Source organism: Chiloscyllium plagiosum, unplaced genomic scaffold (assembly GCF_037043375.1).
Source record: "Chiloscyllium plagiosum isolate Xiang-an unplaced genomic scaffold, Cpla_swu_hap1 HiC_scaffold_13, whole genome shotgun sequence".
NCBI classification, from domain to species: Eukaryota; Metazoa; Chordata; class Chondrichthyes; order Orectolobiformes; family Hemiscylliidae; genus Chiloscyllium; species Chiloscyllium plagiosum.
In genome coordinates, this window is record NW_028270151.1 from 31,914,823 (window position 1) to 31,941,944 (window position 27,122).

Sequence of the window (27,122 nt, forward strand, 5' to 3'; positions counted from 1 at the left end):
CTTACAGAATACTGACAGGCCTGGATAGAGTGGACATGGAGAAGATGTTTCCACTAGGAGGAGAGACTTGGACTCAAACGGACAGTTTCAGAGTGAAGGGATGACAGAGATAAGGCATTTCTTTAACCAGAGGTTGGTGAATCTGTGGAACTCATTGACTCAGAAGGCTGTGGAGACGAAGTGATTGAGTACATTTAAAAGAGACATAGATAGGTTTTTGGTTGTTAAGGGGATCAAAGGCTACAGGGAAATGGAAGGAGAATGGGGTTGAGAAACAGACTTCCTGGGCCAAATGGCCTAATGCTGCTCCTATACATTATGGTCATACAGTCATAGAGTCATAAGGATGTACAGCATGTAAAAAACAATTAGGAAAAAGAGAGGTAAAAGTTCTAGAATTTGGAGGAACAACACAAGTCCTGACACTTATAATCAATATTTATTGTAAGCTACATCCATGATGAATCCAGTTTCATGGTATAATGTGAAGAAGATGGATTTATGTCATGCGAAGTTCTTACAGTAATCAGGAAATTATTGTTACAGTACTATACAAGGTAAAGCACAAAATCGTAAACAAGACTTCAGTGGGAGCTTGAGGTGCACATGTTCTGAAATATTTTACTGTTTTACTATGGTACTGTAAATAAACTCATAAATAAAAATTAATTTGACTGAATTTAACAAAATAGCTTGTACGCAATAGTACAAATTAAGTCATATTTTTGTACAGAATCCAAATTCTTTTTAACCCTGAATATTTGTTTCTAATGAAACAGTAGATTTTAGTGTTAGTTGTGGCTTGTTCCATTTTTCTCTCTGATCTCCTTGGTTTGTGCTTTTTTAAAAAATACCTATTTAAAGAAATGTATTGTTTTGAAAATAAACAGATACTCAGGCCATATGTAAACTGCATGAGGACATTCTTTTCTATTTATCACCCATCCTGTCACTGGCAAAAACAGGTATAACTTCCCTACTAAATGACAGTGTGTAAATCAGAGACAAAAATAAAACTTGCTGGAAAAAAACTGAACAGGTCTGGCAGCATCTGTGAAGAGAAATCAGAGTTAATGTTTCGGGTCGGATGACCCTCAGTAACTCTGTTGATTGCACTCTTGACTGAGTCACAAGATTCTTGTCTTGAGCTGCACTCCAGGGATTAAGCATAAAAACTGAGGCTGACACTATTGTTACATCTTCAGAGATGCTATCTTTCAGGTGAGAAGTTAAACTGAGGCCCCATCGATGAAGTGGATGTAAAAGATCTCATAGCACTATTCTGAAGAAAAGCAAGTGATTATCCTTGGGGTCCCGGTCAGAATTTATCCATAAACAGGTGACCTGACAATTACTACCTTGCTGTTTATTGGAGTTTGATTTGTGAGTTTCTTACATTACACTTAAAAAGTACATCACTGTAGCTGGTGATGTCTGGTAGACATGAAAGGGGTTGTGTAAATGTCAATTAGACATGTGACTGATTTTTTTTCAAAAGTAAGGACAGACTTTTTCAATACCAATGTATTGATCACAATGTCTAGTTTTCAAGTGGTTTAATTCCCACTTACTTGTTTATTTTGCCAGATACAATGGTCCTTGTAACAAAGCTGTCAGGAATTCGTATAACAGTTATATCTCTAATTGGCAGCATTTTGCAAAGATTTTGGTTTGGAGAAGGTGCATTTTTCAGTCTTGCATTCTGATCTTTGACCTAATATTACATAATCATTTAAACAGAGAAGCAGCCTCAGTACATCAAAATTATTGTTGCAGTTGTGATTAACTCAATCTACACAGGAACTTAAAGACTGTTTGTGTAGACATACATGCTCACTGTACATACATTACATAATTTTCATAAGATGATTGCAAAAATATTTTTAAAAAACACTATCCAAATTTGCTCAAAATACATGCCACACAAATATACAATACACACTTGGTAAAAGCTGACAGTTGTTGCTGTCTGATACATTATGGCTTGTGCATGTCAGTGTCAGCTTCTTCACATATACAGTACACATCAGAATAAAAGCTAGCAACTTATTCAACTTTTACAGTGTGGCTCATTTATATCAGTGTTAGCTATTGTGCGATACACTGCAAAGCATGGGTGCTGCTTTGGCAATGTAAGAGCATATTTATCCACTGTAATCATACGTATAAGTCAAATCTGCCAATGACAGAAACACCGTATCTTGAATATAAATAGAAAGTTGTTCCAGACTGACCTACACAAATTGATAGCTTTCACATGTTGTGTACAGTACTGTTTGGTTTTCCCCATGTTTACATGGTGTATGATTAATCACTTCAAGGAGAACACAAACTAGCTTTAAAATAGTCATAAGAACCTACTCCAAAAATTGACTATTACACCCCTTTATTTACAAAGTCAAAATTGAAAATGAACCTTTAGCTGAATTCAAGAAGCCAGTCAAATAGACTTCTTGTTGAAAGGCTTCCTCCCTCCTCCTGCACTTTACAATATTGCAGAATTGCAAGAAACAGATCTTTGAGCTTCCAAGCTTTCTTGTGAGCAGAGTGGACAACATCTAAAAACTGAATTCAAACAAAGAAATCAGTGATTGCATAACAGTGCCTTGAAAAATGTTACTATATTGTCAAAAACTTGAAATAGCAAGCTTTGACTTGAAAAACCCTTAAAACACACTAGTTTACTCATTAATTTTCACATTGCTAAAAACTGTCATTTTATTACAGAGCAATAAATGTGTCAGTCAGAATCCTTAAAGTAACAGTAGTAGAAGCTGTGAGTACTGGAAACCTCTTTGTCCTGTGTAAATAAATACTGTACAATTGACACCAGAGATCAGAGAGCCAGAGCTGTAAATCAAGTAATATTTTCCCAGGGACTGAGTTATAGTCTTTTTGAGCTCTCAGCAAGGAATTAATGATGAGTTTACAGAATCTCCAAATTTCATGTCATCTGCAAATTTTTGAACTGTTCACAGTACAGCAAACTTTAGCTCATTGATATATATCAAAAAGCAACCCATAGGGAATAAATCTGAATATGCTGTTAAATAATCATTACTTTGTTTTACTAAAAACCAGTTTGAGCAAAAAAAGCTCATCACCACTCTGTTTCATGTCACTCAGCTAATTTTGTATCTGTGTTGCTATTGACCATGTTGTTCCCTGAGCTCTAATGTTACTTACAAAGCTGTTTTGTAATACTTGACTTTTTTAAAAAAACTTGTTTTAAAGAGCCTTGGAAGAAATGTGAAACATACTATCCTCATTTATCCTCTTTGTAACCTCATCAGAAACACCAGAAAGTTAATTAAATATGATTCTCCCCCCAACGAATCCAAGCTGGCTTGTCTTAATTAACTTGCAGTTACCTCAGTAGCTATTCATTTTGCTTAGAATAATTGTTTCTGAAACTTCTCCCACCACCACGTTTAAAATGACCTTTAATCAATATTTCAAATGTTTTACGTTAGTTAATACTTTAATACTGGCAGTCTACATTCTGTATGATTGTATTAATGTTCTTATTTTCTAATTGTAGAGCTTCGCTGTAAGTTGTCTGTTGTAGTTCTGACACCTATTAATAATAGAAGTACAGTCATCTGTTCTGCAGGGATCAAGATTCATTTGGAAGGTAAAGCTGTCAACCAGCTATTTATTGCTTGACCTGATGCAAAACTGCCAGGTATTTACCAATCAGTCTCCTGCCCTAGAAATTACAAATGATACAAGAAGCACTATGTGAAGGAGACAAGAATAACATGTCAGCAATTGCTATACTTAAATGAAACGTACCTTTTGAATCTTCTTTTCCTTGGATTTTTTGAAGTAAATCACTGGAAAACCAAGTTCAGAAGCAGCTATCCACTGCAAGATTGCTCGCAATTCTGAGTCAACGCATTCAGGGCTCATGTCAAAATTCAGCACAAGAAACTCTCTGTGGCAACTGACTGCACCCATTGCTAATTGAGATGTGCTTTCTGAAAAACAATTAAAAATAACCCTATGTTCATTCATATGGAATGATTGACAATCAGAAAGTTACTTGTTTGATTATCCAGCCTTACCATCCAAATGCTCCGTGTTATGTCTCACTGGCTCCTTTCCGCTTACGAGTTCACTGGTAAAACAAAGTAATGATTATTTAACAGCACATTCAGATTTATCATGTATAGTGACAGAAATATTTCCTCTTTGTAGTTGATTTCCCTATTTGAATTTTTATGTGTAACTTGCAATGCTATTTTCCACATCAACAAGACTAGAGAAGTTGAACTTTGTTGTGCAATTTGGCAGATGGAAGTTTTAGTGTAAAATGCAGTTAACCAGAACATTCTTTATCCAGGATATATTCACACTTAGACTTGTGCATATCTAGACTGACATTTTTAGGTTGAAGTTTTGCACAGGCACTGGGACCCTTACATCAGACCCACAGAGCAACTGAATCTTCCAGGTGGTATCCACTTACTTGATCACATTCGCCCTCACTATTTTCTCTCGAGGTTGAAGTCCCAGAGATCCATTCCTTCCTTACTGTTTTGAGGCAAGGGTCACTGGACCCGAAACACTAACTCTGCTTTCTCTCCACAGATGCTGCCAGACCTGCTGAGCTTTTCATAGAACATAGAACATAGAACATAGAACATAGAAGAATACAGCGCAGTACAGGCCCTTTGGCCCTCGATGTTGCGCCGATCCAAGCCCACCTAACCTACACTAGCCCACTATCCTTCATATGCCTATCCAATGCCCGCTTAAATGCCCATAAAGAGGGAGAGTCCACCACTGCTACTGGCAGGGCATTCCATGAACTCACGATTCGCTGAGTAAAGAACCTACCCCTAACATCTGTCCTATACCTACCACCCCTTAATTTAAAGCTATGTCCCCTCGTAATAGCTGACTCCATACATGGAAAAAGGTTCTCACGGTCAACCCTATCTAAACCCCTAATCATCTTGTACACCTCTATCAAGTCACCCCTAAACCTTCTTTTCTCCAATGAAAACAACCCCAAGTGCCTCAGCCTTTCCTCATACGATCTTCCTACCATACCAGGCAACATCCTGGTAAACCTCCTCTGCACCCGTTCCAGTGCCTCCACATCCTTCTTATAGTATGACAACCAAAACAGCAACTTCTGTTTTTGTTCCCTTGTTACTGCACTAGAATGTCAACTTAGGAAATAAACACAACCCACAAGTCTTGAAGTGCTAAAGAATAACTTTCTTTCTTTATGTTTGTGAAGATTATATCACACCTGGGTAAAGCACGTGATGAAAGGGTTTCCTGGTAGGTATCCAGATCCACTAAGCCAAGACTACTCGAAGCGCTGCTGTTCCCATTGCTTATGGAAACAAAGAATTCAAAGTTAAACAGGATTATTTCTCTACAACAAAAAAACCTTTCAAAAGAAAGTATAATTAGTGTAAAGAATTCTCCCAATCCAATGGATGTAATTGTTTCACATCTATTTTTGCACAATCCCAGTCGTTCAAATCACTTCCCATTCTTCTTAAATTGATTATTAAATGCTTTGTGAAATTTTCCATATTTAAGAGGCAAAATCAAAGTAAGTTGTTGTTGGATCTTATTGACTTAACTGCATTACCATCTACTTTTTACATAGCATCCCATTTAATCATTCACAATTACTCTTAAGGCATTAAACCAATTCCCAGTCACACCTATTTTATAGATCTACAATGGATCACTTTTAGTTTACTTCTAATACACATCATCAAATTAAGCCACATAATGATGCAGCTGTATAGAACTATAATGAACCAAACTACTTCCATTAAAAGTAATATGCTGAGCTAAGCTTTTATACATTCTGCATTCATTTATTTTTTAAAGCCCAGGGCACAGCCAAATTTAATGTAGCAAATTCAAGATCTAATTACATTAGTGTAGAAACTTCAGACAGTGCTTTCTATTTATATTTAAATTGATTTATTAACCCAACAATTAAATATGACATGAGACTAAGATTATCAAATGAGTTATGCTTACCTTTGGCATATACAATGTATTACAACTTGATAAAACGTCAGCAGTTTTCACCTATATTGCATAGCTCCAAGTCCACCTTTAATCATTGAAGACACTTACAATAACGTAACACTGATTATGACAGGGCTGATTTTAACATTTTGAAATTAGTGTTCACCAAGTGATAATATCCTCAAAAGCAGGTGATTCGACATAGTGCCGAGTTAATACCATTTTGTCAGGGTCTTGGTCACTAGTTGAAACTGACATGTTTCACATAGAAGGCCTCATTAAGTGTGCAAATTGTAAATTTTGTGATGCACAAAGAACTCCAATTACCATTTTAGGGTGGAAGGAATTTGTACCTTACAGGATCTCACAGCCCAGTAAGTTGCCAAGAAGCAAAATTATTGTCATGATGTGGGGAAACACAGCAGTCAATGTTTGCAGAGCAAGATCCCATTAATAGCAATGCGACAATAACTAGGTTATCTGTTTTAGGTGTTCACTTATGGATCAGAGTTGTCCAGCACATTGGGAGAACTCATTTAATGTTTCAGTCAAAGACAGAACAATAGTCAATGCCGCATTATGTTGGCACTACAATGGAGTTGACAGTGTGGTGCTGAAAAAGTACAGCAGGTCAGGCAGCATCCGAGGAGCAGGAGAATCAAAGTTGTGGGCAAGACCCTTTCATCAGGAATGAGGCTTGTGAGCCAAGAGGGGTGGAGGGATAAATGGGAGTGAGGGTGGGGCTGGGGACAAGTTACCTGAAAGTGTGATAGGTAAATGGAGGTGGGGTAATGGTGATAGGTTGGGGAGGAGGGTGGAGTTGATAGGTGGGAAGGAAGATGGAATGGTCTTTACAGAAAGCGGATGGGGTGGGGAGGGAAATATATCTCTGGTGGTGGAATTTGTTTGTAGGTGGCGGAAATGGCAGAGGGTGATGTGATGTATACAAAGGTTGGTGGGGTGGAAGGTGAGGACCGGGGTGTAAGTTTAGATCATGTGCTCAACCCTGGAGTACATCTTTAACCCATGATATACTGACTTGGAGGTAAATGTACAATTTTAATTATGGTTGACACCTTGCAGACAAAAGGACCTGAACTGAGTTTCTCAAGCTTATCCATTCAATGAGCATTCTTGGAAGCACAACCTTTCAGGAGACAGCATTCAAATCTGCAGGCCCAATCAGGAAGCTTGAGGCCAGCAGCCCTACAACCTGGGGTATGCAAGCTTGAGGGCACCTCAACATAAGGCTGTCCTTGACTGTCTACAAATCACCACTATGTGTGGCTTCAATAGCATAAACTGGTCACTTCTCTCTGTGGAACAGGATGGCACCTTTATCTTATTCCGTTCATTTCTCTCAGTCCAAATGTGTCACCCCAAATGAGGTGTTATTCAGCATTGGTGAGCAATTTAAACAGCTGAGCACATTGCTCAGAATGCTGCCTTTGTGTTTGGAGTAAGGAATGGGGCAAAATGAAAACACTAAAACACATTTTTGCATCACTCATATCCTGGATAGCAATAAGATGGGAAACAAACCAGAATGTGAGAAATGATAGAGATTTCTCCACAAAATTGATTCATTTGAAATGAACATTCTAAATGTTGGTGAATGTGTTTTGTCAGTGAGAGCTCAAGATGTTTTCTATCATATGTACTTGTTACAAGACATGCATTTGGTTCATGAATACAGTCTTAACTGGTTATGAGAATTATTACATACTATCCTGCTTGCTAGTAAAGATAGAGCTCTGACGTGTATTATCTTGGCAGGAATACATATTGCTATTTAGGAAATATAAGCTGACATACGATTTCCAGATTCTCATTCTCCAAATAAGTTCCATTAATGAAATTAGACTGTTAGTTTGAATCCTTCTCAGAATATTTTCATTAAAGAATGAAACATTGCTAAAATGCATTATCATGCAGATTATCTGATACTTTAAACATATACGCAACAATTCAAACTATGGTGGGCATCAAATTAATCCTTGAAAGTGATCAGCATGCTGTGGACTCATTTCCGGTTGTTTTCAATCAGTGTACTAGTACTAATCATCATCGAGATATTTATCAACACTAAGACACCAAACCTCTATGAGAAAGGGCATACTTTTCCAGAGCTTTTCAATTGCGCTTTTCATCGAAAGAAATGCAAAGGTAAGGGAAAAACAACAGTTTTTACTTTATGAGAAGCGAGTTCTCATTGGTTTGCAATTCTCAGGATCTGCTCTCCCAAATATTATTCTGAGATACATAAGACAATGTTACATTCAAGATGAAATTCAGATATCAATGAAATACTCACAAGACTTGCAGGTAAATTAAGAATACGTAAGCTATTCAATTTCTCCAAAAGCATATTAAACAAGGTTGTGTCAATTTTCATTTTTAAATATAATGGTAATGTTAAAGTGAGACATATTCCCACAATTGAAGCTCATATATGCAATATGAGATTGAACAGATTGATAATAGGGTTACTAATTTACACTGTACCCTAAGCTGTGCTTGCATTAAGTGCACAAACTTCTTTCATTTTTGATTTGATCCATACACTGCTTCAATAAATGACAGCACTAGCTTGAAATGTGGTTGCACCTTAAACCCGCTTCACTAGAAGAGATTTGGGGCAATGAAATAAATGATGCCATTAAACACACACTAAACCTCTCTGACTACATGCTCTTAGGAAGCGAGGAGTTTTGCTTTGCATATAGTTTAAATTGTGTCCCCCATTAAATCAGTTGCAAAGATGAGTTATTGGACTCGAATCAGTAACTTTCTTTCTCTCTCTGCTGATGCTGCCAGACCAGCTGAGTTTCTCCAATATTTCCTGTTCATATTTCAAATCTTCAGTATCACCAATATTTTGCTTTGGTGGTATTTGCTGAGTTTGAACTTGTCTACTCCCTCCAACTATCCAACCAGAAGCCAATATCCACTGAAGACAATGAATCCTTGAAAGTGATATCTATTACATAATTCCAAACAACTTGTCTAATTTTCACATGCAATGTGAATGGCTGGCAATATTGTGAAGGCTTTGAGGTCAATCCAGATACAAATTGGTAAACTCAAGGCAGGGACTGAAATGCTCACCCGTTACCACCAAAACTATATCCACAGAATGCACACCTTTCTTAATGATGGGTCCAAAATCTTTTCTATTGGACTTGTAGCTCAATATGACCAAACAATCTTGTTCAAAAGAAAGCTAAAGCAATTGTAAGAACAATGAGCTGCTGGGTGATATATATGATGGGGTTCATCCTCACAACTTGCAAAATCCATAAATGCACAGGCTGACGAAGACTCACTGGACTCAAAACCTGCTGAATTTCTCCAGCAATTTCAGTTTTGTTTGCTACCTCCAGAATCTGCAGTTCTGTGTTTCATTTTATGCAAGTGGTATCCAAGATATGTAAAAGTGATGTTTATTTACACTCTACTTTTGTTATGATTGGTTCTGCACAAAACGAATTGGATGAATTGCTGCAATCAGATTTGAGCAAGTTTACTGCAAACCTAGTGAAAGATTCTTCACATTTGCAAAGACGATACAGGACTTCCACATTAACAGCAAAGTGGCATTCGAATGTCCAAATGGATGATGTTGAATAGACAGGCAGGAGGTTGGAAGAACTCAGCAAGCCAGGCAGCATTAAGAGGTGGAGAAGTCGATGTTTTGGGTGTAACCTTTCTTTGGGACTGGTGTTGGGTGTGGGGGAGCTGCAGATAAAGGGGGTGATGGTAGCAGGGTGGTGAGGTGGGGATAGGTGAAGACAGGTAGACCTGATTGGTCAATGGGTGGAATGAATCCGTTCAGTGGTAGAGAAGAGTGGAAGGGGTGGGGAGGGGATAGGAAGGGAATTGGGAAAGGTGGAGAACTCAATGTTGAGTCTTCCAGGCTATAGCTGCTCGAGCATAAGATGAGGTATTGTTTCTCCAATTTGCAGTGTGTTTTGTTATGGCAATCGAGGAGGCCAAGGATAGTCCTGTCGGAAAGGAATTAGTTAGGGGAATTAAAATGGGTGGTTTGGATCCCTGGATGGAGGTGAGGTGGGGGTAGGAGGGGGGGTGTGCTGGTAGGTTTTGCATCTTTTCTGATTGCAGGGGAAGGTGGTGGGGGGTTGGATGCAATGGAGGGGGGGGAGTGGCACAAACTAAGGACTGTCGAAGGGAACAGTCCGTGTGGAAGGCAGAGAGGGGTGGGGAGGGGTGATGTTCTTGGTGGTTGTGTCTACTTGGAGTTGGTGGAAGTGTTGAAGGATGATGTATGGTGAGGACAAGGCCGACTGTCTCCACTTCACCACCCTGCCCCACCACCCCCTTTATCTGTAGCTCACCCTACACCTACCCCCAGTCCCGAAGAAGGGTTGCACTGAAAGTTGGATTCTCCACCTCCTGATGCTGCCTTGATTGCTGTATTCTTCCAAACTGCTGCTTGTCTACTTTGGATTCCAGCATCTGCAGTTTTTTTGTCTCGAACCAAATACATGATGTTGCCATGGAGTCCTCACTAGCCCAGCTCTTGCAAACATTTTTGTTGGATTCCATGAGAAATATGTCTTCTATGGGATGACACCTAACTTCCTCCCCTTTGTTTACTTTTGACATGTAGATTACACATTTGCTATATTTGAATTCACAACTACAAATAAGACTTTCCAATGTATGTCATAATGGGTTCTACCCTGCATTTAAATTCATGTACAAAATGGAGCAATCAAATGAGATCCTGTTCCTTGTTGAGAAAATAACTCTACTACTGTCTGCTACTCTTTATCTTCATTTGGAGTTGGATTCCTCTTGTACCATGCACTATAAAACTTATTTTAACTGGAACACCATAAATAGGACCTGAGCCATTTGTTAACCGTGCAAGCATAATGCTGAAATATGGCATGTCAAAGCCATCCTGTGGAATAATGACTCTCCTGAATAGATCACTTCTCACTGTATATTGGGTGAGCTTATGAACCTGAAAAGTGCCCAATCTACCTCAGTTTACCATCAAAGAGTAAGGTAACATGCCCGGTTTAAGTTTAAACTTAACTTGGCAGTTAAATGTCAGTTATCATCTGGTGCATTCTTCCTTGCAAAGCCATTACCAATCAGAGTCCACTTGCCAAACAATCATCACTCTCCTTTTATACAAGATAAAATGTTAGCTTCTCTGTGTATTGGTATTTATTGAAAATTGTCTTGATGTCCAAGACAAAGATGCTTTGACGAAATGTTTTTTTTTTAACAATACTCAAGTTCTGTATCACCAAACTTTCATTAGATGATTCTCTGCTATGCCACTCATTTTATTACTTTTCACAACATCATGTGGCAATTAATAGCATAAGGTACACAAGATGCTTTAATCTTAATCAGTAAAATGTCTGATTAGACCCTAACATTTTATCATTACCCTAGAGTGATCAGGTTGTAAATTTAAATAGCAATCGTACAGTTCTTGTCCTTCACTAAATCAACTTTGATGTTCTTTTAACAACCTTTCACTTAGGTGAAGATAGCTACTGCTGTCTTCTGCATGGTCTTCTTCATTAACGAGCTGTGACCAGCTCCCCATGCTATCGTCGCTGGTGCTCAAACTGCATGGAAGCTCATCAGCTCCGACCTTCTCCGTTGCTGCTGGTGTCGGATTCTTCAGAACGCTTGTTGGGACAAAACAATAACAGAAAGAGGAAATGAATTAACAGAACATTACGGAATAATTGATTCAAATATTTTTCCTCCTGCTCCATTTCCTTTCTATAAACTAATCACTGAACAGGAAAATATTTGCGTGGCCAATTTCCTGGGCCCTTGCTAATAATGCCTGCTAGATTGCTCCTTCACATTCCATTGGGATGGAACAGGAAACACACCAGGCAAAAGTTACGACATGCTGCAATTCATTACATGAGCTGAGCCTCCTGAATTCACTGCATGTGTGAATCGGGCAGTTTTCTATATTATGGAGATTTTCCAATTTAACACTTTGTTGAAAGGACTTCTCACAGAGAACATGTAGCTGAATTCAACTGAATATACAATTGTGAATGTTTGTAAGCTCTGCCTGTTTCTGGCAGGCAATGCTCCTCAATGGAACTTTAAGGTCAGAAAGTCACCCTTTTATGAAAGACCAATGTACTGACATTTTATTTAATAGTTGCAGCTAAACTGTAGGGGGGATATCATGGTTATTTTCTATACTCTAATCACAAATATGTGATAGAGCCAGGAACTGTAGCAATAAAGTTACAATCAGTTATGGATTTTATTTAGTTGCTGTGCAACCAGCCTGGTTTTCACTTTTGAATGCTGTGGTAAACCAACAGTGTGGTTTGGTACTCAAATCAATTCTAAAGAATATTGGTTGGATAATAGGGAATTAACCAATTTGGTCTGCCACAGAAGTCAACCATGAAAATTGTAAGTTCAATGCAGTTTTAATTACAGGGGTCAATTAAGAACAGTCACCACTTCTCCTCCTCAAAGGTTTGGATGTTGAAAGTTAATACTTACACATCATAGTGGCCAACTGTCAAAGCACTCTCTTTTGGCTCTGTATTTTACACTTAGACTCTACTCTGATGGGAGCAGAAAGAAATTTCTACAAGGTTGAATTTCTCCCATGGATTACAGGTGAGTGAGTCTCCTAGGTGCCCAATCACGTTTCTCAGACTAGCTACCCCTAGATTTCTAGCTTTCTGATCCCTGCTAGAGAAATATAAATTGTAGTGTTGCAGTAGATTAGTGCAGAGCAAATTACTAGGTCTATCAAGTATTGAAGCTATAAAAGATCTGAAACATGAGTCCCAGAACTAGAAATACTGATTTTTCAAAAAAGGACTTTATAGTAATTCAAATGCCTTAATCCATGAGGTATTGCATGTTTTATTGCTGTAGGTTGAGATAAATGAAACAAATACTGTTTTCCACTCTCCCCTTTGTGAAGTTGAAGGAAATTTTCATACAAACATACAAAACATAGTCGCAGACCATTCAGCTCCTGAAGACTGTCTGTCATAGAGTCATAGAAATGTACAGCACGGAAACCGACCCTTCGGTCCAACTCGTATATGCTGACATTCAATAAAATCATGACTGATCTGTTTGCGCCTTAAATTCCACATTCACATTACTCCTGATAACTATTACATTCGATATTTCAATGCATCAACTCCAGTCACAGACTAGCTGACTATATTGGAACCTTCCAAAAAAAAGGTTTGTTGTAAAAACAAAGTTACAGATTGACCTGTTAGACGAGTGAGGAAGTCTGTTGTGTATAAAAAAACTTTACACAGAAATATCGTCTCTTTATTGACTGTATGTGCTGTATTAAAACTGCAGTTAATCAGATATACTTTGTTTCATTTAGTTTCATTTAGATTTCTTCTAGCAAATTATTGTATGATTTAACCATGCCATACATTTTTAAATTTACAATAAGCGCGTTGTCATAAGTGGTTTTTCCCTATCTGGTTATATTTCTTTTTGTCATGCGCCAATTGCCAGTCTCTTACACTCTCACTCTCTTTCTGTCTCTCTCTTTCTCTCTTGCAGTGTCCCTCTTATTAACGCATATTGACATTCACAAAGGAGAGATGGAACTTTATGGCTGTGAGCTTTCAGACCAGAATTTGAGGTAGTAATGTGTGTAAAACTGTTAGCATTCACTGACATTTGTTATAGACCAGGCCAGACCCTCTCAAAACATTTCAAGAAAGTAGCCCAGACCCTAACTTTGCTAGTTGTTTTAGCAGGTGTGATGTGGATATTCCAGGAGGGATGCGGCTGGTCAAATCACTTAGTTTCAAACAAAACAGAATTTATTTACAAGATTACTGAATGAAACATAAACAAAAAAGAATAGAATACAGAATAACAACCTATCCGAAAATTCAACACATTATTCCAACTTAATGATGCTGTTCAAAATATTTGCAGCAGTTCCATATACACCCCTTGGCACAAAAGATAAAACCAAACCGTGGGCCTTACACGTGAAAAGTCAGAGAGAGAGTACCAGCCTGGACCTGCTTCTCTGGGGTTCTCAGGCAGCTTCACAACTGCCTGACTTCCTTCAGTGAGTAGCCAGACAGCTAAAAACCAAATCAAAACAAAGAAAACCTGAACTGGGAGAACTGGCCACTCCCCTTTCCTTGTACAAGTATTTTTTTTTAAACTTAAAAGCCTTTTACCTTAGGCAGTATCTGTTAACTATAATCAAATTGGCCCTAAAACCCTTCAAACACAGACTTTTCAGTCCGTGTCTTTTACGACCTCTCTGGGAAAAAAAAGCCAAGGACAAAATAAACTTGATAAAAGGGCAGCATCCAGATACCCTTATAAAAAGGTTCACTATCAATATCCAAAGATGGCTTCATTTTGAAACCCCTTAATCCTAAATTGATAGTACTGTACAATACACATATACATTACATTGGCTATAAACATGCAAACAAGCACAACTACATTCTGTTTTAGTCTGTCGTTCTCCTGCCACCGCACACCTCCATTTCTCATTCAAGCCTCGACAATGCGTTGGCAAGCATGTTTTCAAGGCCTGCCACATGCACAATGTTCAAACTGAATGGTTGTAACAACATGCTCCATCTAAACAGTCTGACATTTTTGTCCTTACATTTCTTCACAAACTCCAATGGGTTATGATCAGTGTCTATGGTTGTCTCAGATATATCACTGGTAATATAAACATTGAAATGTTGTAACACCGACACCAAGCTCAAATCTCCTTCTCAACTGTTTGCTGATGAATGTTCAATTGCCTGGAGAAATCCTTATAGTTTTGTCTATCTTCTTGTCATCTTCTTGCAAGAGCACAGCAGCGACACCCCACATTGCTCGCATCGATAGCGACCTTGAATGGCTTTGCGTAATTAGGTATGCCTAATACTGGGGCAGTGGTTAACACAGCATTCAGACTGTCAAATGCTTTCTGATAGTCTGCTGAAACTTCATGCCTTTCTTTAGCAATTCAGTAAGTGGAGCAGTATACTGCTAAAATTTGGTTTGAATTTTCGATAGAATCCACTCAATCCCAGGAATTGTAGTACTGCGCTTTTTATCATTGGTATGGGAAACTCCCCAATTACCTTTGTTTTTGCATCCTGTGGGGTCATTTTTACAGGTCCAATAACATGCCCCAGGAAAGTGACTTGGGCTGTGGCAAATTCATGTTTAGTCAGGGTTATCACCAAGCCTACCTTCCGAAGTTGATCAACCATGTCTGATAAATGTTGCAAATGTTCCTTCCATGTGTGACTAAAAATCACCAGGTCATCTTTATAAATGACACAGTTGGGTAATCCGGCAATTACCTTATTGGTTAGTTTCTGAAATGTGGCTGGTGCATTTTTCATACCAAACAGCATGACTTTAAACTGTTTTGTTATCCATCTGCTCCTGGTTTATGTCAACCATTTGATCAAACAGAGTGTCTGCTAATTCCACTTCAACTTCCTTATCTGTACTCTTTGATCTCTCCTGTTTCAACTGATGACTTTCTGACCTCATTACCACAGTCAGGACAAATCCCAGGATATGTGTCCTGCAATAGTTCAGTTGCCTGAGTTTGCCTGAAATTAAGCAGCACTCCTACCTGTGAGCTAGCTATATCGTTAGCAAGGACAAATTGTATTCCTGGAGCTGAGAGTTTGTCCAGTATTCTTACCCGTGACTTCCCCATGCTTCACTGGACACTGTAACCTCACTTTACATAATTGAGCACTTCTTGTCTCACCATGAATTCCTGGTACTAGCACCTTTTATGACAATTGTCCTTCAGAGATACATATCTCCTCATCTTCCAATGTCACAGATTGACAGGATCCTATATCTCTTAATATTCTAACCTTTTTACCTGCGGCCTCTGGCCTATGTGAGTAAACTTTAGTTTTGCAGGTATATGGTTTAAGAAGATCTGTCACTTCTGCCATAACCAACCTCCAACCAGGTTGTACATTCTGGTGCAGCTTTCTAGCCTCCACTGTACTTTCCATTATCACTCCAACAAAATTCACTGGCTTATCCTGTTTACCTACATCTAGCTTCCCAGTGCTTTTCCTAACCCGTCAAAACTGTGATTTCATGTGACCTACTTTATTGCAGTGAAAACACCAGAGCTTTTAAACTTCTCCTCCCCCTTCAAGGGTTTCCTTTTAACTCTGTGGTAAGTTATCTTTATGATCTTCACCAAGATTTACCTTTCCCTTTTCAAATGAGGATTTCTCTTTTCCCCAACTTCTTTCACTCATGGATTGAAATTGATTTTGGAAGCCAAACTTTTATTTATGGGCCAACTCATGATCATCAGCCATTTCAGCTGCTAATCTTGCCATTTTAGCTCTCTGCTTTTCCACATCAGTTCTTACTACTTCAGGAAGTGAATGTTTGGGCTCCTGTCTAAGTGACAGTTTCTGAAGTGCAAACTCCCTCTCTTTTTTCCTTTTCTCTCTCCTTTTCTCTCTCTTCTCTCTTTCACTCTCTCTGTGTCTTTCCTCTGCTTTTAATCGTAACTCCTTGTCTTTTGCCTCTAACTCAAGCTGCTCTATTTTCAATTGAACATTAACCATCTCTTAAAGATTCTGATGGCATTTCCAGCAAATTTAGAGCTGAGCTATTGCTGTAATTATCTCTCCTTTCCTCATGAAAGTAGTCAGCTCCAGTTCCAGCTTGTCTGCTAATTCCAACAGCTTGGTCTTAATCATCTTTTCTAAAATCCCCAAAGTCATTTCTTCCAAACCCAGAAAACTTTTAGTGACTGAAAGACCCATTGCTATCCTAAGCACTGTTTAAACAAACCGAAATCAACACACAGAACAAAAGACACTAACAAAAGACACCTTCGAGTCCAACAATCCTAATCCCAAATCAGAAATACAGAACAAATCCCACAAAGAGCCCCCAGTCTGTTATGCACCAGTCAAGATTAGAGTGGTGCTGGAAAAGCACAGCAGGTCAGGCAACATCCGAGGAGCAGGGAAATTGACACTTCGGGCAGGAGCCCTTCATCAGAAATAATGACCTGGGTGTTGCAGTGAAAGAGAAACTCACTGAGATCTTTGTAGAGAGAGGCGGAGAACTTCTTCAAGGTAGGCATCCTTGCAAGAGGATTCGCAGTAAGGTTGAAATCAACTAGGCAAAAGTGAGGATCACAGATGCTGGAGATTAGAGTCAAGATTAGAGTAGTGGTGGAAAAGCACAGCAGGTCAGGCAGCATCTGAAGAGCAGGAAGATCGATGTTTTGGGCAGGAGGCCTTCATCAGTAATGTTATGCACCAGGCCAGACCCTGTCACAACATTTAAGAAGGTAGCCCAGACCCTAACTTTGCTAGTTGTTTTAAGCAGGTGTGAAGTGGATATTCCAGGAGAGATGCAGCTGGTCAAACCATTTAGTTTTAAACAAAACAGAATTTATTTATAAGATTACTGAATGAAATACAAACAACAGAAAACAAAATACAGAATAACAACCTATCTGAAGACCCAACAGATTATCCCAACTTAATGATGCTGTTCCCAATACTTGCAACAATCTCCATAAGCACACTTGGCACAAAAGGTAAAGTCAAACCCAGGGTCTTACATGTGAAAAGACAGAGAGAGACCTCCTTCTTTGGCTCCAGCAGCTTCACAAAACAGCCTAACTGCCTTCAGAGAATAGCCAGACTGCCAAAAACCAAATCAAACCAAAGAAAACCTGAGCTGGGAGATACGGCCACTCCCCTTTCATTGTACAAGGGCTTTTCTTTAAACTTAAAAGCTTTTTGCCTGAGGCAGTACCTGTTAGCTATAATCAAATTGGCCCTAAAACCCTTCAAACATAGATTTTTCACAGTCTGTGTCTTTTATGACCTCTCTTAAAAAAAAGCCAAGGACAAAGTAACCGTAATAAAGGGGCAGCATCCTCTCACATTACTCCTTAAAAGTAATCGTAAATTAACGGTCTGCACCTGTGCAGAATAACATGAAAATCCTGAGGTCGCTATCAGTCACACATCGCTTCTCCAAAGATTGTACTTTTGTGTTCCATCCCCTCAGTGTGCAATCCCTAAGCAATCAATGAATTGACAAGAACTTCCATTTTTAATCCTGGAAAAACCCTTGTAAACTTACAACTTTGTTTAATGAAGTCTATAGGGTCTTAACAGTATACTAAGTTCATAAACAAGCTGTTATCTCTGAAATTGAATTTCAACTTTTTCCCTTGAAGTTAAAACTTTACACACTTTAAAATTATTTTAACTTTGATCGTAATTTTTAGCTTCAAACTAATTAATCATATGATTTGTGATCTGAAAATTTAAGTTAAAAGCAAAGGGATTCAGTGCTTTTAACTGTTCAGTTTGTTGTTTACTGTGCATGAAAATACTTCAATATGATTTTCTACTTGCTGTATTTGTTGGCATCATTGCTGGGGAATTCCATTTCACAGAGATTACTAGATCTGTCTGGACTGTGGTGTTTGGGGTCATTGGATAGTATTGCTATTTTATCACTGACCACAAAATTCCCCTGCTTGAGATCCACAGTTGATCGACAGTGTATTATATCATGTAGTCAATGGTGTTCCTTCAAAACACTGCTGTATTCAAGGCCAACATGTCATTATGTAATAACTCTAGTTGTCAGAATTGTTCAGTTATTTATCTTCCAATCGCCATGAAATTTACAATGAGATACTGATTATGTATACAGGGATGTTTTGACAACTTTATTGACAATTTTGTCAAGTGATAGGCACACTGAATTATATACATTTGGTCAAATCTAGTTCTTAACAAATTAATTCAAAACTGCTTTTCAAAATAGCCAGCATAATATGTTTATCACATTTTACAATACTTATGATTTTTTTTAACTACAGAAATAATTGGGGAAGATGGCTATAACTTTAAATATCGCGGTCTAAATAACTGCATTTATTCAAATTAAAACAAAACAAGTTGAGAAATAAGCAATTTAGATACAAATGAACATACCGATTTTTCTTTGTTATTGTAATCCATCAAGAATCTATTAAGTTATTTCTATTGTTGGTGATTAACACTTTAAACAGGTCAGTATTGTGAAGTCTTTGATTAATTTTTATAGCTGTTGGTCAAGAGAAAGACATGGGTGTAGACACATAGAATACCTTTGCAAGCAGCGCGATCATCTGAGTACAAATCTTCACAGTAGCAAGGTGCAGAAAATGATCGGGAGATGGTTATAATCAGTGGTGGAGAACGGGCAGGTGTGAGATACATTATTTAAGGCAAATAACGTTATTCACCTATGTATGGAAATGCCACTTATTTATTATTTTCTAATGTTGTGAAAAGGTTGTCCAGGTTAATGGGAATGTTATCAAAACTATGTTCTGTGCATTTTCAAAAAAGTCATTCATGGGATGTGGTCATCACTGACTAGGCTAGCATTTATTGTCCCCATCCTGAATTGACCTTCAGAAGGTGGCTGTGAGCTACCTTCACGAACTGCTGCATTTCTTGGGGTGTAGGGAAATCCACGGTGCTGTCAGGAAGGAAGTTTCAGGAACTTGATCAGTGACAAGAAAGGAACAGTGATATAGTTCCAAGTCAGGATGCTGAGTGACCTGGAATTATATGGATTAACTTAATGATTCATATCAAGATCCATCTCATTGAGTGATGCTTGCTGTGCTTTGAGGGAAACCAATGGATCACGGGTGAAAAAAAAGATAAATATAAAGCTTGGGTCACAAGGAAATACTAAGATATTGCTTATTACATTGCGCAAGTAGAATATAGCAGCTCATAGAATCACAGAATCCCAATGGTGTGGAAGCAGGTAATTCAGTCCACACCATTGAGTCCAAATCACTCATCTGAAGAGCATCCTACCCAGTCCCTCTGATCCCACATTTCCCACGGCTAATTCACCTAGTCTGCACATCACTGAAATTTAACATGGCTAATCCAACCAACCAGCAAATCTTTGGACTGTGGGAGGAGACCATAGCACCTGATGAAAACACACGCAGATACAGTGAGAACATGCAATCTCCAAACAGACAGTCACCTGAGGGTGGAACCCAAGCCAGGTCCCTGGTGCTGTGAGGCAGCAATGCTAACTATTGAGCCACCATGTTCACCATGCAGAGTTGATTCCTATTAAAGTAAATTCTAATGAGGATGACCCGGAAAAAAGGATCTGTCATTGATCAAGAACTTGGAAGACTACCATTTAGGGTTAATAATTCGACTGACTTAGCTATTGCACAAGCCAGCAAGCATTTACTCAGCATCAAAAGTTTATATTCCTTTTGCCCAATTCTAATAAGTTGCCACAGGGAATTAAATAGATCAATGTGTAATTAGTCAGCTATCTAGAAATTACTTGGAATTGCCATACAACAAGACACAGCTAATTTTGTAACTGTGAATGCCCAATTATGGAAATTTTTTGTCTCCTCAACAGCAATGTATTTATATTCCACCTTCCATAGTGCTGTTTCTGATAAGTCTTCCGGGTGATTGGTCTGTGACGTCAAATAGTCAGAAATTCAAAGTTGTACTTGTCACCTTCATTGAGAGGAAGATTTTCCCTGAGGGACAGCTCAAGAAATGGCAACAATAAAATTAATTTAGTGATAAACTAATCTAAGCCAAGGATGAAGCATTGGTATGTTACTTCAGAATTAAAAAGTAATAATTCGGAACATTTCAGTATTCTGTTGTGTGTAGGATGTTTTGAAATCCTTTCCAAGCATCTTCCACCAATCTCATGAAGAACGTTAAGTAAAGGACCCTCTCTGAACCATAGGACCGTAAGAAATAGGAACAGGAGTAGGCCATTTGGTCCCTCATATCTTGAAGGACAGCTTAATGCTCTGTAAACAGTATTGCTACTCAGCATCTCACTGCTACTCAGCAACTCCTTTCACTTGGCTCATCATGACTGAGAACCTGCTAACCAAGAACCTAGATGGAAATCATCATCCTAATATCACATTGTATACCATTGTGTCACCCTTGGCTCATTGGTAGTCTTCTGAGTCAGAAGGTTGAGTGTTCTGATTCTAGACTACAAAGAAGCATAGGTTGATATTTCAATGTGGTACTGAGTGGGTCGTATACATTCAGATGTGTTAGTGAGATGTGAAACCAAGTCCCTAAATGTTCATCCAAGTGTGTATAAAAGATCCCTCTGCATTACTTGAAAACGAATAGGAAAGTTTTCCCGTTATCCTGGTCAATACCTACCATTCAATCAACATCACAAACAAAACGTTGTCTGGTCGTGTGTCTCATTGTTGATGTGTGATCAAATTAGATCAAATCAAATCAAATTTAATATGGCAGCGACTACAGTTCAAAAATACTTTATTGACTATAAAACACTGAAATTGGGAAAAGTCTCACATAAATGCAAAGCCTTTTTCACAGTGGCAGACCATCACAAATGTGCTTTTATAGTGATGGAAATATTTGAAGGTTTTGCAACAAAGCATCAGTCACTCACATGATGACATGTTGGTGATTCTTGTACCTGCTGTACCTGTCAATTTGAAGAACTCTCATGCAACAGAAGCATGTCCTGTTATACTTTGAAAAATAACATTTCCATACTGTATTTCACTTTTGAAATGATTTTAGACAGTGAGAATAATGAGTTTCAAAACAACTTCAGTTGACTATTGCAGAGACATTGGACATCAGTTTAACTTATTTTGTTTTGCTACCATTGAAGTTCAAGGTTCAGGAGAGGATCTACATGACACTATCAGTTTCTGGGATAGGATTGAGCCACTTTTTGGAGTTGCAGTTTCATTAAAATGACCTGCACTCAAAGGGAATTAATTCAAAACAAATCTGGCTGTTACTCCGAACCCTAAATTCAACATTAAACCCCCAACTGCATTTCCATGATGTTTAGATTTGATTTGACCTGACCTGACCACTCCTCTCTGCCACCCTTCCCATAAACCTGACCGTGCTACGCGCTACTAGATCCAAACCCTATCACTCAGTGCTCCTTGGTCCGACGCTGCCTGACCTGGCACTAACCCAACCCCCTGGTCCGACCTGCCACAAATGACACTTATCCCCCAGCACAACAACCACTGGAGCCAACACCCCTCAGCCCCAAACCCAAACTCCCACTGGGCCCGATAAAACCACTCCCTCTGCCCCCAACCTGATTTCAATACAGCTGACACACCTCCCCATAACTCACCCCTGTAGGAACCAATATGGCACTCCCACTTCACCCCCAATCCAATCCATATCAACCTGACCCTACAAAACCAATATCACTAACACTGACACAATCCTCTGACCTACCTTAAGCATTCATCCACTTACTTTCCATTCTACCAACATAGACCATTTTTGGCACCTTACCCATCTGGCACACTACCCTTGTATGTACACCCCTGCTAAGCGACCCTCCTCACTTCCCTGCTCTCAGTTACTGTTAAAGTGGCTTTGGGAACATTAACTCTTGAAACATGGGGCAAACCTTGGCTTGCAACGTTACTTCAACATTGAGAGCATTTCTCCCTGGTTTCCTCCAATAAATATACCTGGGACAGGCAAGGATCTGAATCTTGATCAGGACAACCATGGCAGTAAAGTGGGTAATTTTAAAGAAGATTTATACAACAGGTTGAATCTGTTCTGATGATGATCACAATTTCTGGGCCATTATCCATGTGGGAGAAAGGGCAGTAGAAACAGAAAGCACATTTAAGTAATTCAAATCTAAATCAAATCTTTCAGCAAATATTTTGGGATGCAGTAACAGACCATTAGCTTCCAGAGCTCACCACCTCTACTGGGTCTTCGTTACTTTATGGGTAGCTCTGCTGGAGACTAACAGGTTTATCATGACTATGCAACAACTGCATTATTGTTGTATTATATGTCCATCTGAATGAAGGAAGGCAAACAAAATGAAAACCAAGATCTAACCATGATGTGCCATCGCTTATTATTTTATAATTACATGTAAAAAATCAGGTCTTTCAATGTGTCACATTTGCACTTTTAAATGCAAGTCAACAAAATCATCTCTTTATGAATCATTTACCTGCTGGCTGTTATTGAACTAGACTCAGTATGCCATTCACCATCAACTTCTGGAAGTTTCCTTTCTACTGGCCTCTTTTCAGCCAGTACCTTAGTATCACAGGTTGCCTTTGTCGGAAGGCATTCCTTGATATCTTCTCTTTGATCATCCTCTATATGAATTAAAGGGACTTCCCTCTGACAGTGGGACAACTGCTTTCTCTTCACAGTTGCCCAATCATTTGATGTGAAACACACCTTTTCAGTCACTACTTTTGCTTTCTCTAATTTGTGTTGGATGGGTGCCTCACATCTTTTGTTTTTTGTTCCAGAGTCATGGGATGCATATCCAATGGAATCCTGCTTACTACTGATGGATAACTTTCCACATTGAACAGTATCTGAAACTATCCCAGTGGCATATTTTTCAACATGTGGCTGGCCTCCATTTGGTGGCTGCTCAGCATTCTGACTGCTGGTGTCATCACAGATGATTTTATTCTTTCGCATTAGAGCCTCAATAGAATTTGACCAAGTTTCATTTATCAGCATATCAGTGATATGGTCGGTTTTACATTTCTGATACAAACAAGAATCTGTTAGAGATTTATAGAGATTAGTGGACAATGCTGTGTCTCCCATACGTATATCTAACGCATTCCTGCGATCATTTTGGGCAAAACCATCAAAGGAATTTGCTTTCATGGGAGGAGTTACTGTTAATCTCTCCTCTGATGTTCGTCTATCTGGCATTGATGACTGCCTGAAACACATGATTGTTCTAGCAGATGGCACTTGCAATTCCTTGTTGCTTTTATTTTCTTTATTTTCTTTATCCAGTTCCTGGAGCATGTATCTGTAAAACTCCTCTGTAATGCTTTCTGTACTAGATTGTTTCGAAAGACAGGATGCACTGACGCTAAGATGCCCATTTTTTCTGCACACCTGTTGGAGTGCCGCATTTAAGATATTGCTAGCGTGCTTGCCAGCATAATAATCCAGCAGGAAATCAAATCCCCATCCTTCATTTTCCATTTGACTCACCATAAAGTTGGAAAATTCATCAGTGATACTCTCACAGCTTGACTGCTTGGAGATGGAACTGGCCCTGCTTATTGGCTGGCCAAGTTTAGCTATGGCACCCAGGGCAGCCCATGAACTGCTGGAATCGATGTCCTCTTCTGGAATGCTCTCATAACTGGAGGCCTTTCCCTTGCTCCACCTCTCACACAGCAACCTATTTCTGGTAAGGCCCAGACCTTGCTTCACAGAGTCAACCATAGCTAGTTCAGCCGAGTTTACTATTTTTCCAGGTGACTCATTGGCAAAGTAGCTTATTGGCTCCAGGGCATCGTCAAAGTTCAACGATTCATCAACCACTCTGTTCATTAGCTTTTCCTTGAGCTCAGGTTGTTCCTGCGTTTTTCTTTTAATCTCACTAAGTCTGGGTGGCTTAAGTCTTTTGCCAACTGGAGAGATGCTTTGGGATTCTTTACTCCTCATGACTACTCTGGATGAGGAAGACTGTGAAACTATGAAATTTTCAGGATCTCCAAGTCTTCTTTTCCAAGGACAAAACCATGGCTGCTTAGCATTTGTATTTTCAAGGCAAATAGCTGCCATCTCTGTCGCCATGGAAACAACTGTTTTAGATATCTGGTCAGCAAATCCATTTATTGAAAGGTTTGCTTCTGTTGATTGCGTAACATGGAATGAAGATTTAGGTAGACTTAAGGCATTTTGTGCATTTATCAAAAGTAAGTTCTGTTCTCTCTCTGTCTGAGATTTGGTTCTCAGCAATTCTCTGCTTTCTGCAAGCGCATTACTATAACCACATGTTTGTGCTGGCATGGCATCATTACATCCCATATCTGTCTCATACATGCCGATAGAGGAACATGAACTTGCGTCTTTATCACATGTTTTCTGTTGGTGTTGTGGTGTAATGTAATCGGTAGCACTGACAATCTTTGATCTCTGTTGGTCAGTCAAATTATGCATGTTGTTTGGACAGTCACTACCTCGTCTACTGCAAAACCACACAGAGTTCAGATTAACTTGTTGTGAAAAGCCTGATTCCTCAAATCCTATTTTATTTGAGTTTGTAGAGTCTATTAGGCTCTCTTGAACAGAAACAACAGTGCTGGGTTGGCCAATGTCTTCGAAACTGTCATTATTATGATAATTCTGTGTAATCCCATCCTTCTGTTTGTTAGTATTTTCCAAACCCTTCCAGCTGTTGGCTTCATCTTCTTGAAAGACCATGGAAGCATCATTACTTCTTATAATGTCCTTGATTTTTCTACAAGTGGAGTGCATTATGCTGAAGAGAAATTTATTTGTACTCTCAATAAACAAGCTGGTTGGATTCACATCTGAATGATTTTCTTTCACCAGATTTGTTATTCCTACTTTTTTATTTACTTCTTGGAAAGAATGTTTCAGAATTAAATCTGATATATTATGGGCAAAGTCATCCCTTGACAATTCCTCCCAGCAAGAGACTTTTGGATTCGTCACTGTTTCTATTAACTTTTTGTCCATGGAATCCATGAGCTCACCAACACTTTTATAGTGGTCTGGATTTGCAAGAACAGTAGCTGCTTCTTTGAGCAATACCTCAGCAACGTTACAAGCAAATGTTTCGGCACAACTTCCAACACTCACACTACTCCGGAGAGTAACTGCAGCAGAGGTCTCAGCTGCAGATAGGAAACCACTTGAAGTAGCAGAAAATCTGTTGTCTTGTTCATCAGTTAGTCCACCTGCAATTCCTATGGCACTGACCACTTGGGTGACACCATAGAGTGCTGAAGAGAATGAGAATTTCACTTCATCACATCTCGAACCATTTAATAATGTTCTGTTTTCATTCCTATTACAGGATAGATTGTCTGTATCATACAAGGCTCGGTCTAACTGCAGACTCTCAGCAACATAAGGGCTTGAAACAGTTCCTACAACACTGGCTGCACAGACTAGTGCTACCTCCACAGAGCTGGGAGGCAATTCACTAGTCTCAGAGTTCTTATGGTCCATCACACGTTCCTGTACACAGGGTGGCGATTCACTCAAGGGACCTGAGTCCAGGTCTGATGCCATTGTTGGACTGAACTGTTCTTGCCATTCTGGAGTGTTCTCGCAGTTGTCTGGACTTTGTACAATAACGATTTTAGGAAGAACATTCCATGGACAAGGAGGGTTTGTTGTCTCTGCTTTGAGACTGCTGGTTGAAAGAGTATCATTGTTTTCTGCAGAGATGCTAACAGCAGCCTCTGTGGTAAAAGTACATTCTGATTGGGATAGTCTAATGAAGGCATCTTGCAAGACAGACTCTGCTAAGTTTGAGGCATATTCACCCTCCACATTTGGATTCTCCTCCATCGATGAAGAGACACTAAGTTTATCGTCAGTGTTCTGTGTATCTACAAACTCTGCTAGGGAGTTCCTCTGAAGATCCTCATTAACACATTCAGTTGTGCAAGTTTTGTGCTCTTCCTCCAAACCATGTTCCCCAGAGTCATTGCTGGGGAATGTTTCTTGTTGAGATTTTTCTTCTGGATTATGCCTTCCTATGTGCCCATCCACAGTATCATAGCTGGTTTCACAGTAAAGGGTCTGTACAGTGTTTTCAGAGCTTGTCTCACTTGCATTCTGGGACACTGAAGTATCCTCTGGATTACATGTCCTTTGAAGAAATACATTGCCTTTGTTCTGTCGCATCTGCAAGAGGCCCTTAGTCTTTCCTCTAGGCTTTGTGGTACCTGTTGCTGGGTCTGAACCAATAATATTCAGAGGATCTAGAAGAAACAAATAAAAAGTTAATTTTACCATATTGCTTGAATTTCTATATTATTCTTTGCCCTTTACAAGGCATTTTAATACAAAGATACACTTTGCAACTATTTCAATTTAATATAATAGGAGAAAGTGAGGACTGCAGATGCTGGAGATCAGAGCTGAAAAATGTGTTGCTGGAAAAGCGCAGCAGGTCAGGCAGCATCAAAGGAGCAGGAGAATCGACGTTTCGGGCTTAAGCCTTTCTTCAGG

General features: G+C 39.1%; 1 protein-coding gene across 8 annotated transcripts in view; it reads right to left on the reverse strand.

Annotated features, from left to right (window-relative positions):
• Positions 1-426: 426 nt before the first annotated feature.
• Positions 427-27,122, reverse strand: part of sphkap (SPHK1 interactor, AKAP domain containing) — a 401,197-nt gene continuing 374,501 nt past the window's right edge. For all 8 annotated transcript variants that reach the window (XM_043702455.2, XM_043702458.2, XM_087993467.1 and 5 more), the window contains 6 exons: positions 23,095-26,872; positions 11,523-11,684; positions 5,264-5,350; positions 4,068-4,120; positions 3,796-3,980; positions 427-2,565 (listed from right to left, as the gene is read on the reverse strand). In XM_043702455.2, coding sequence (XP_043558390.2) covers positions 2,419-2,565; positions 3,796-3,980; positions 4,068-4,120; positions 5,264-5,350; positions 11,523-11,684; positions 23,095-26,872 — 4,412 coding nt within the window. In that variant the 3' untranslated portion in view covers positions 427-2,418. The remainder of the gene's footprint in view (positions 2,566-3,795; positions 3,981-4,067; positions 4,121-5,263; positions 5,351-11,522; positions 11,685-23,094; positions 26,873-27,122) is intronic.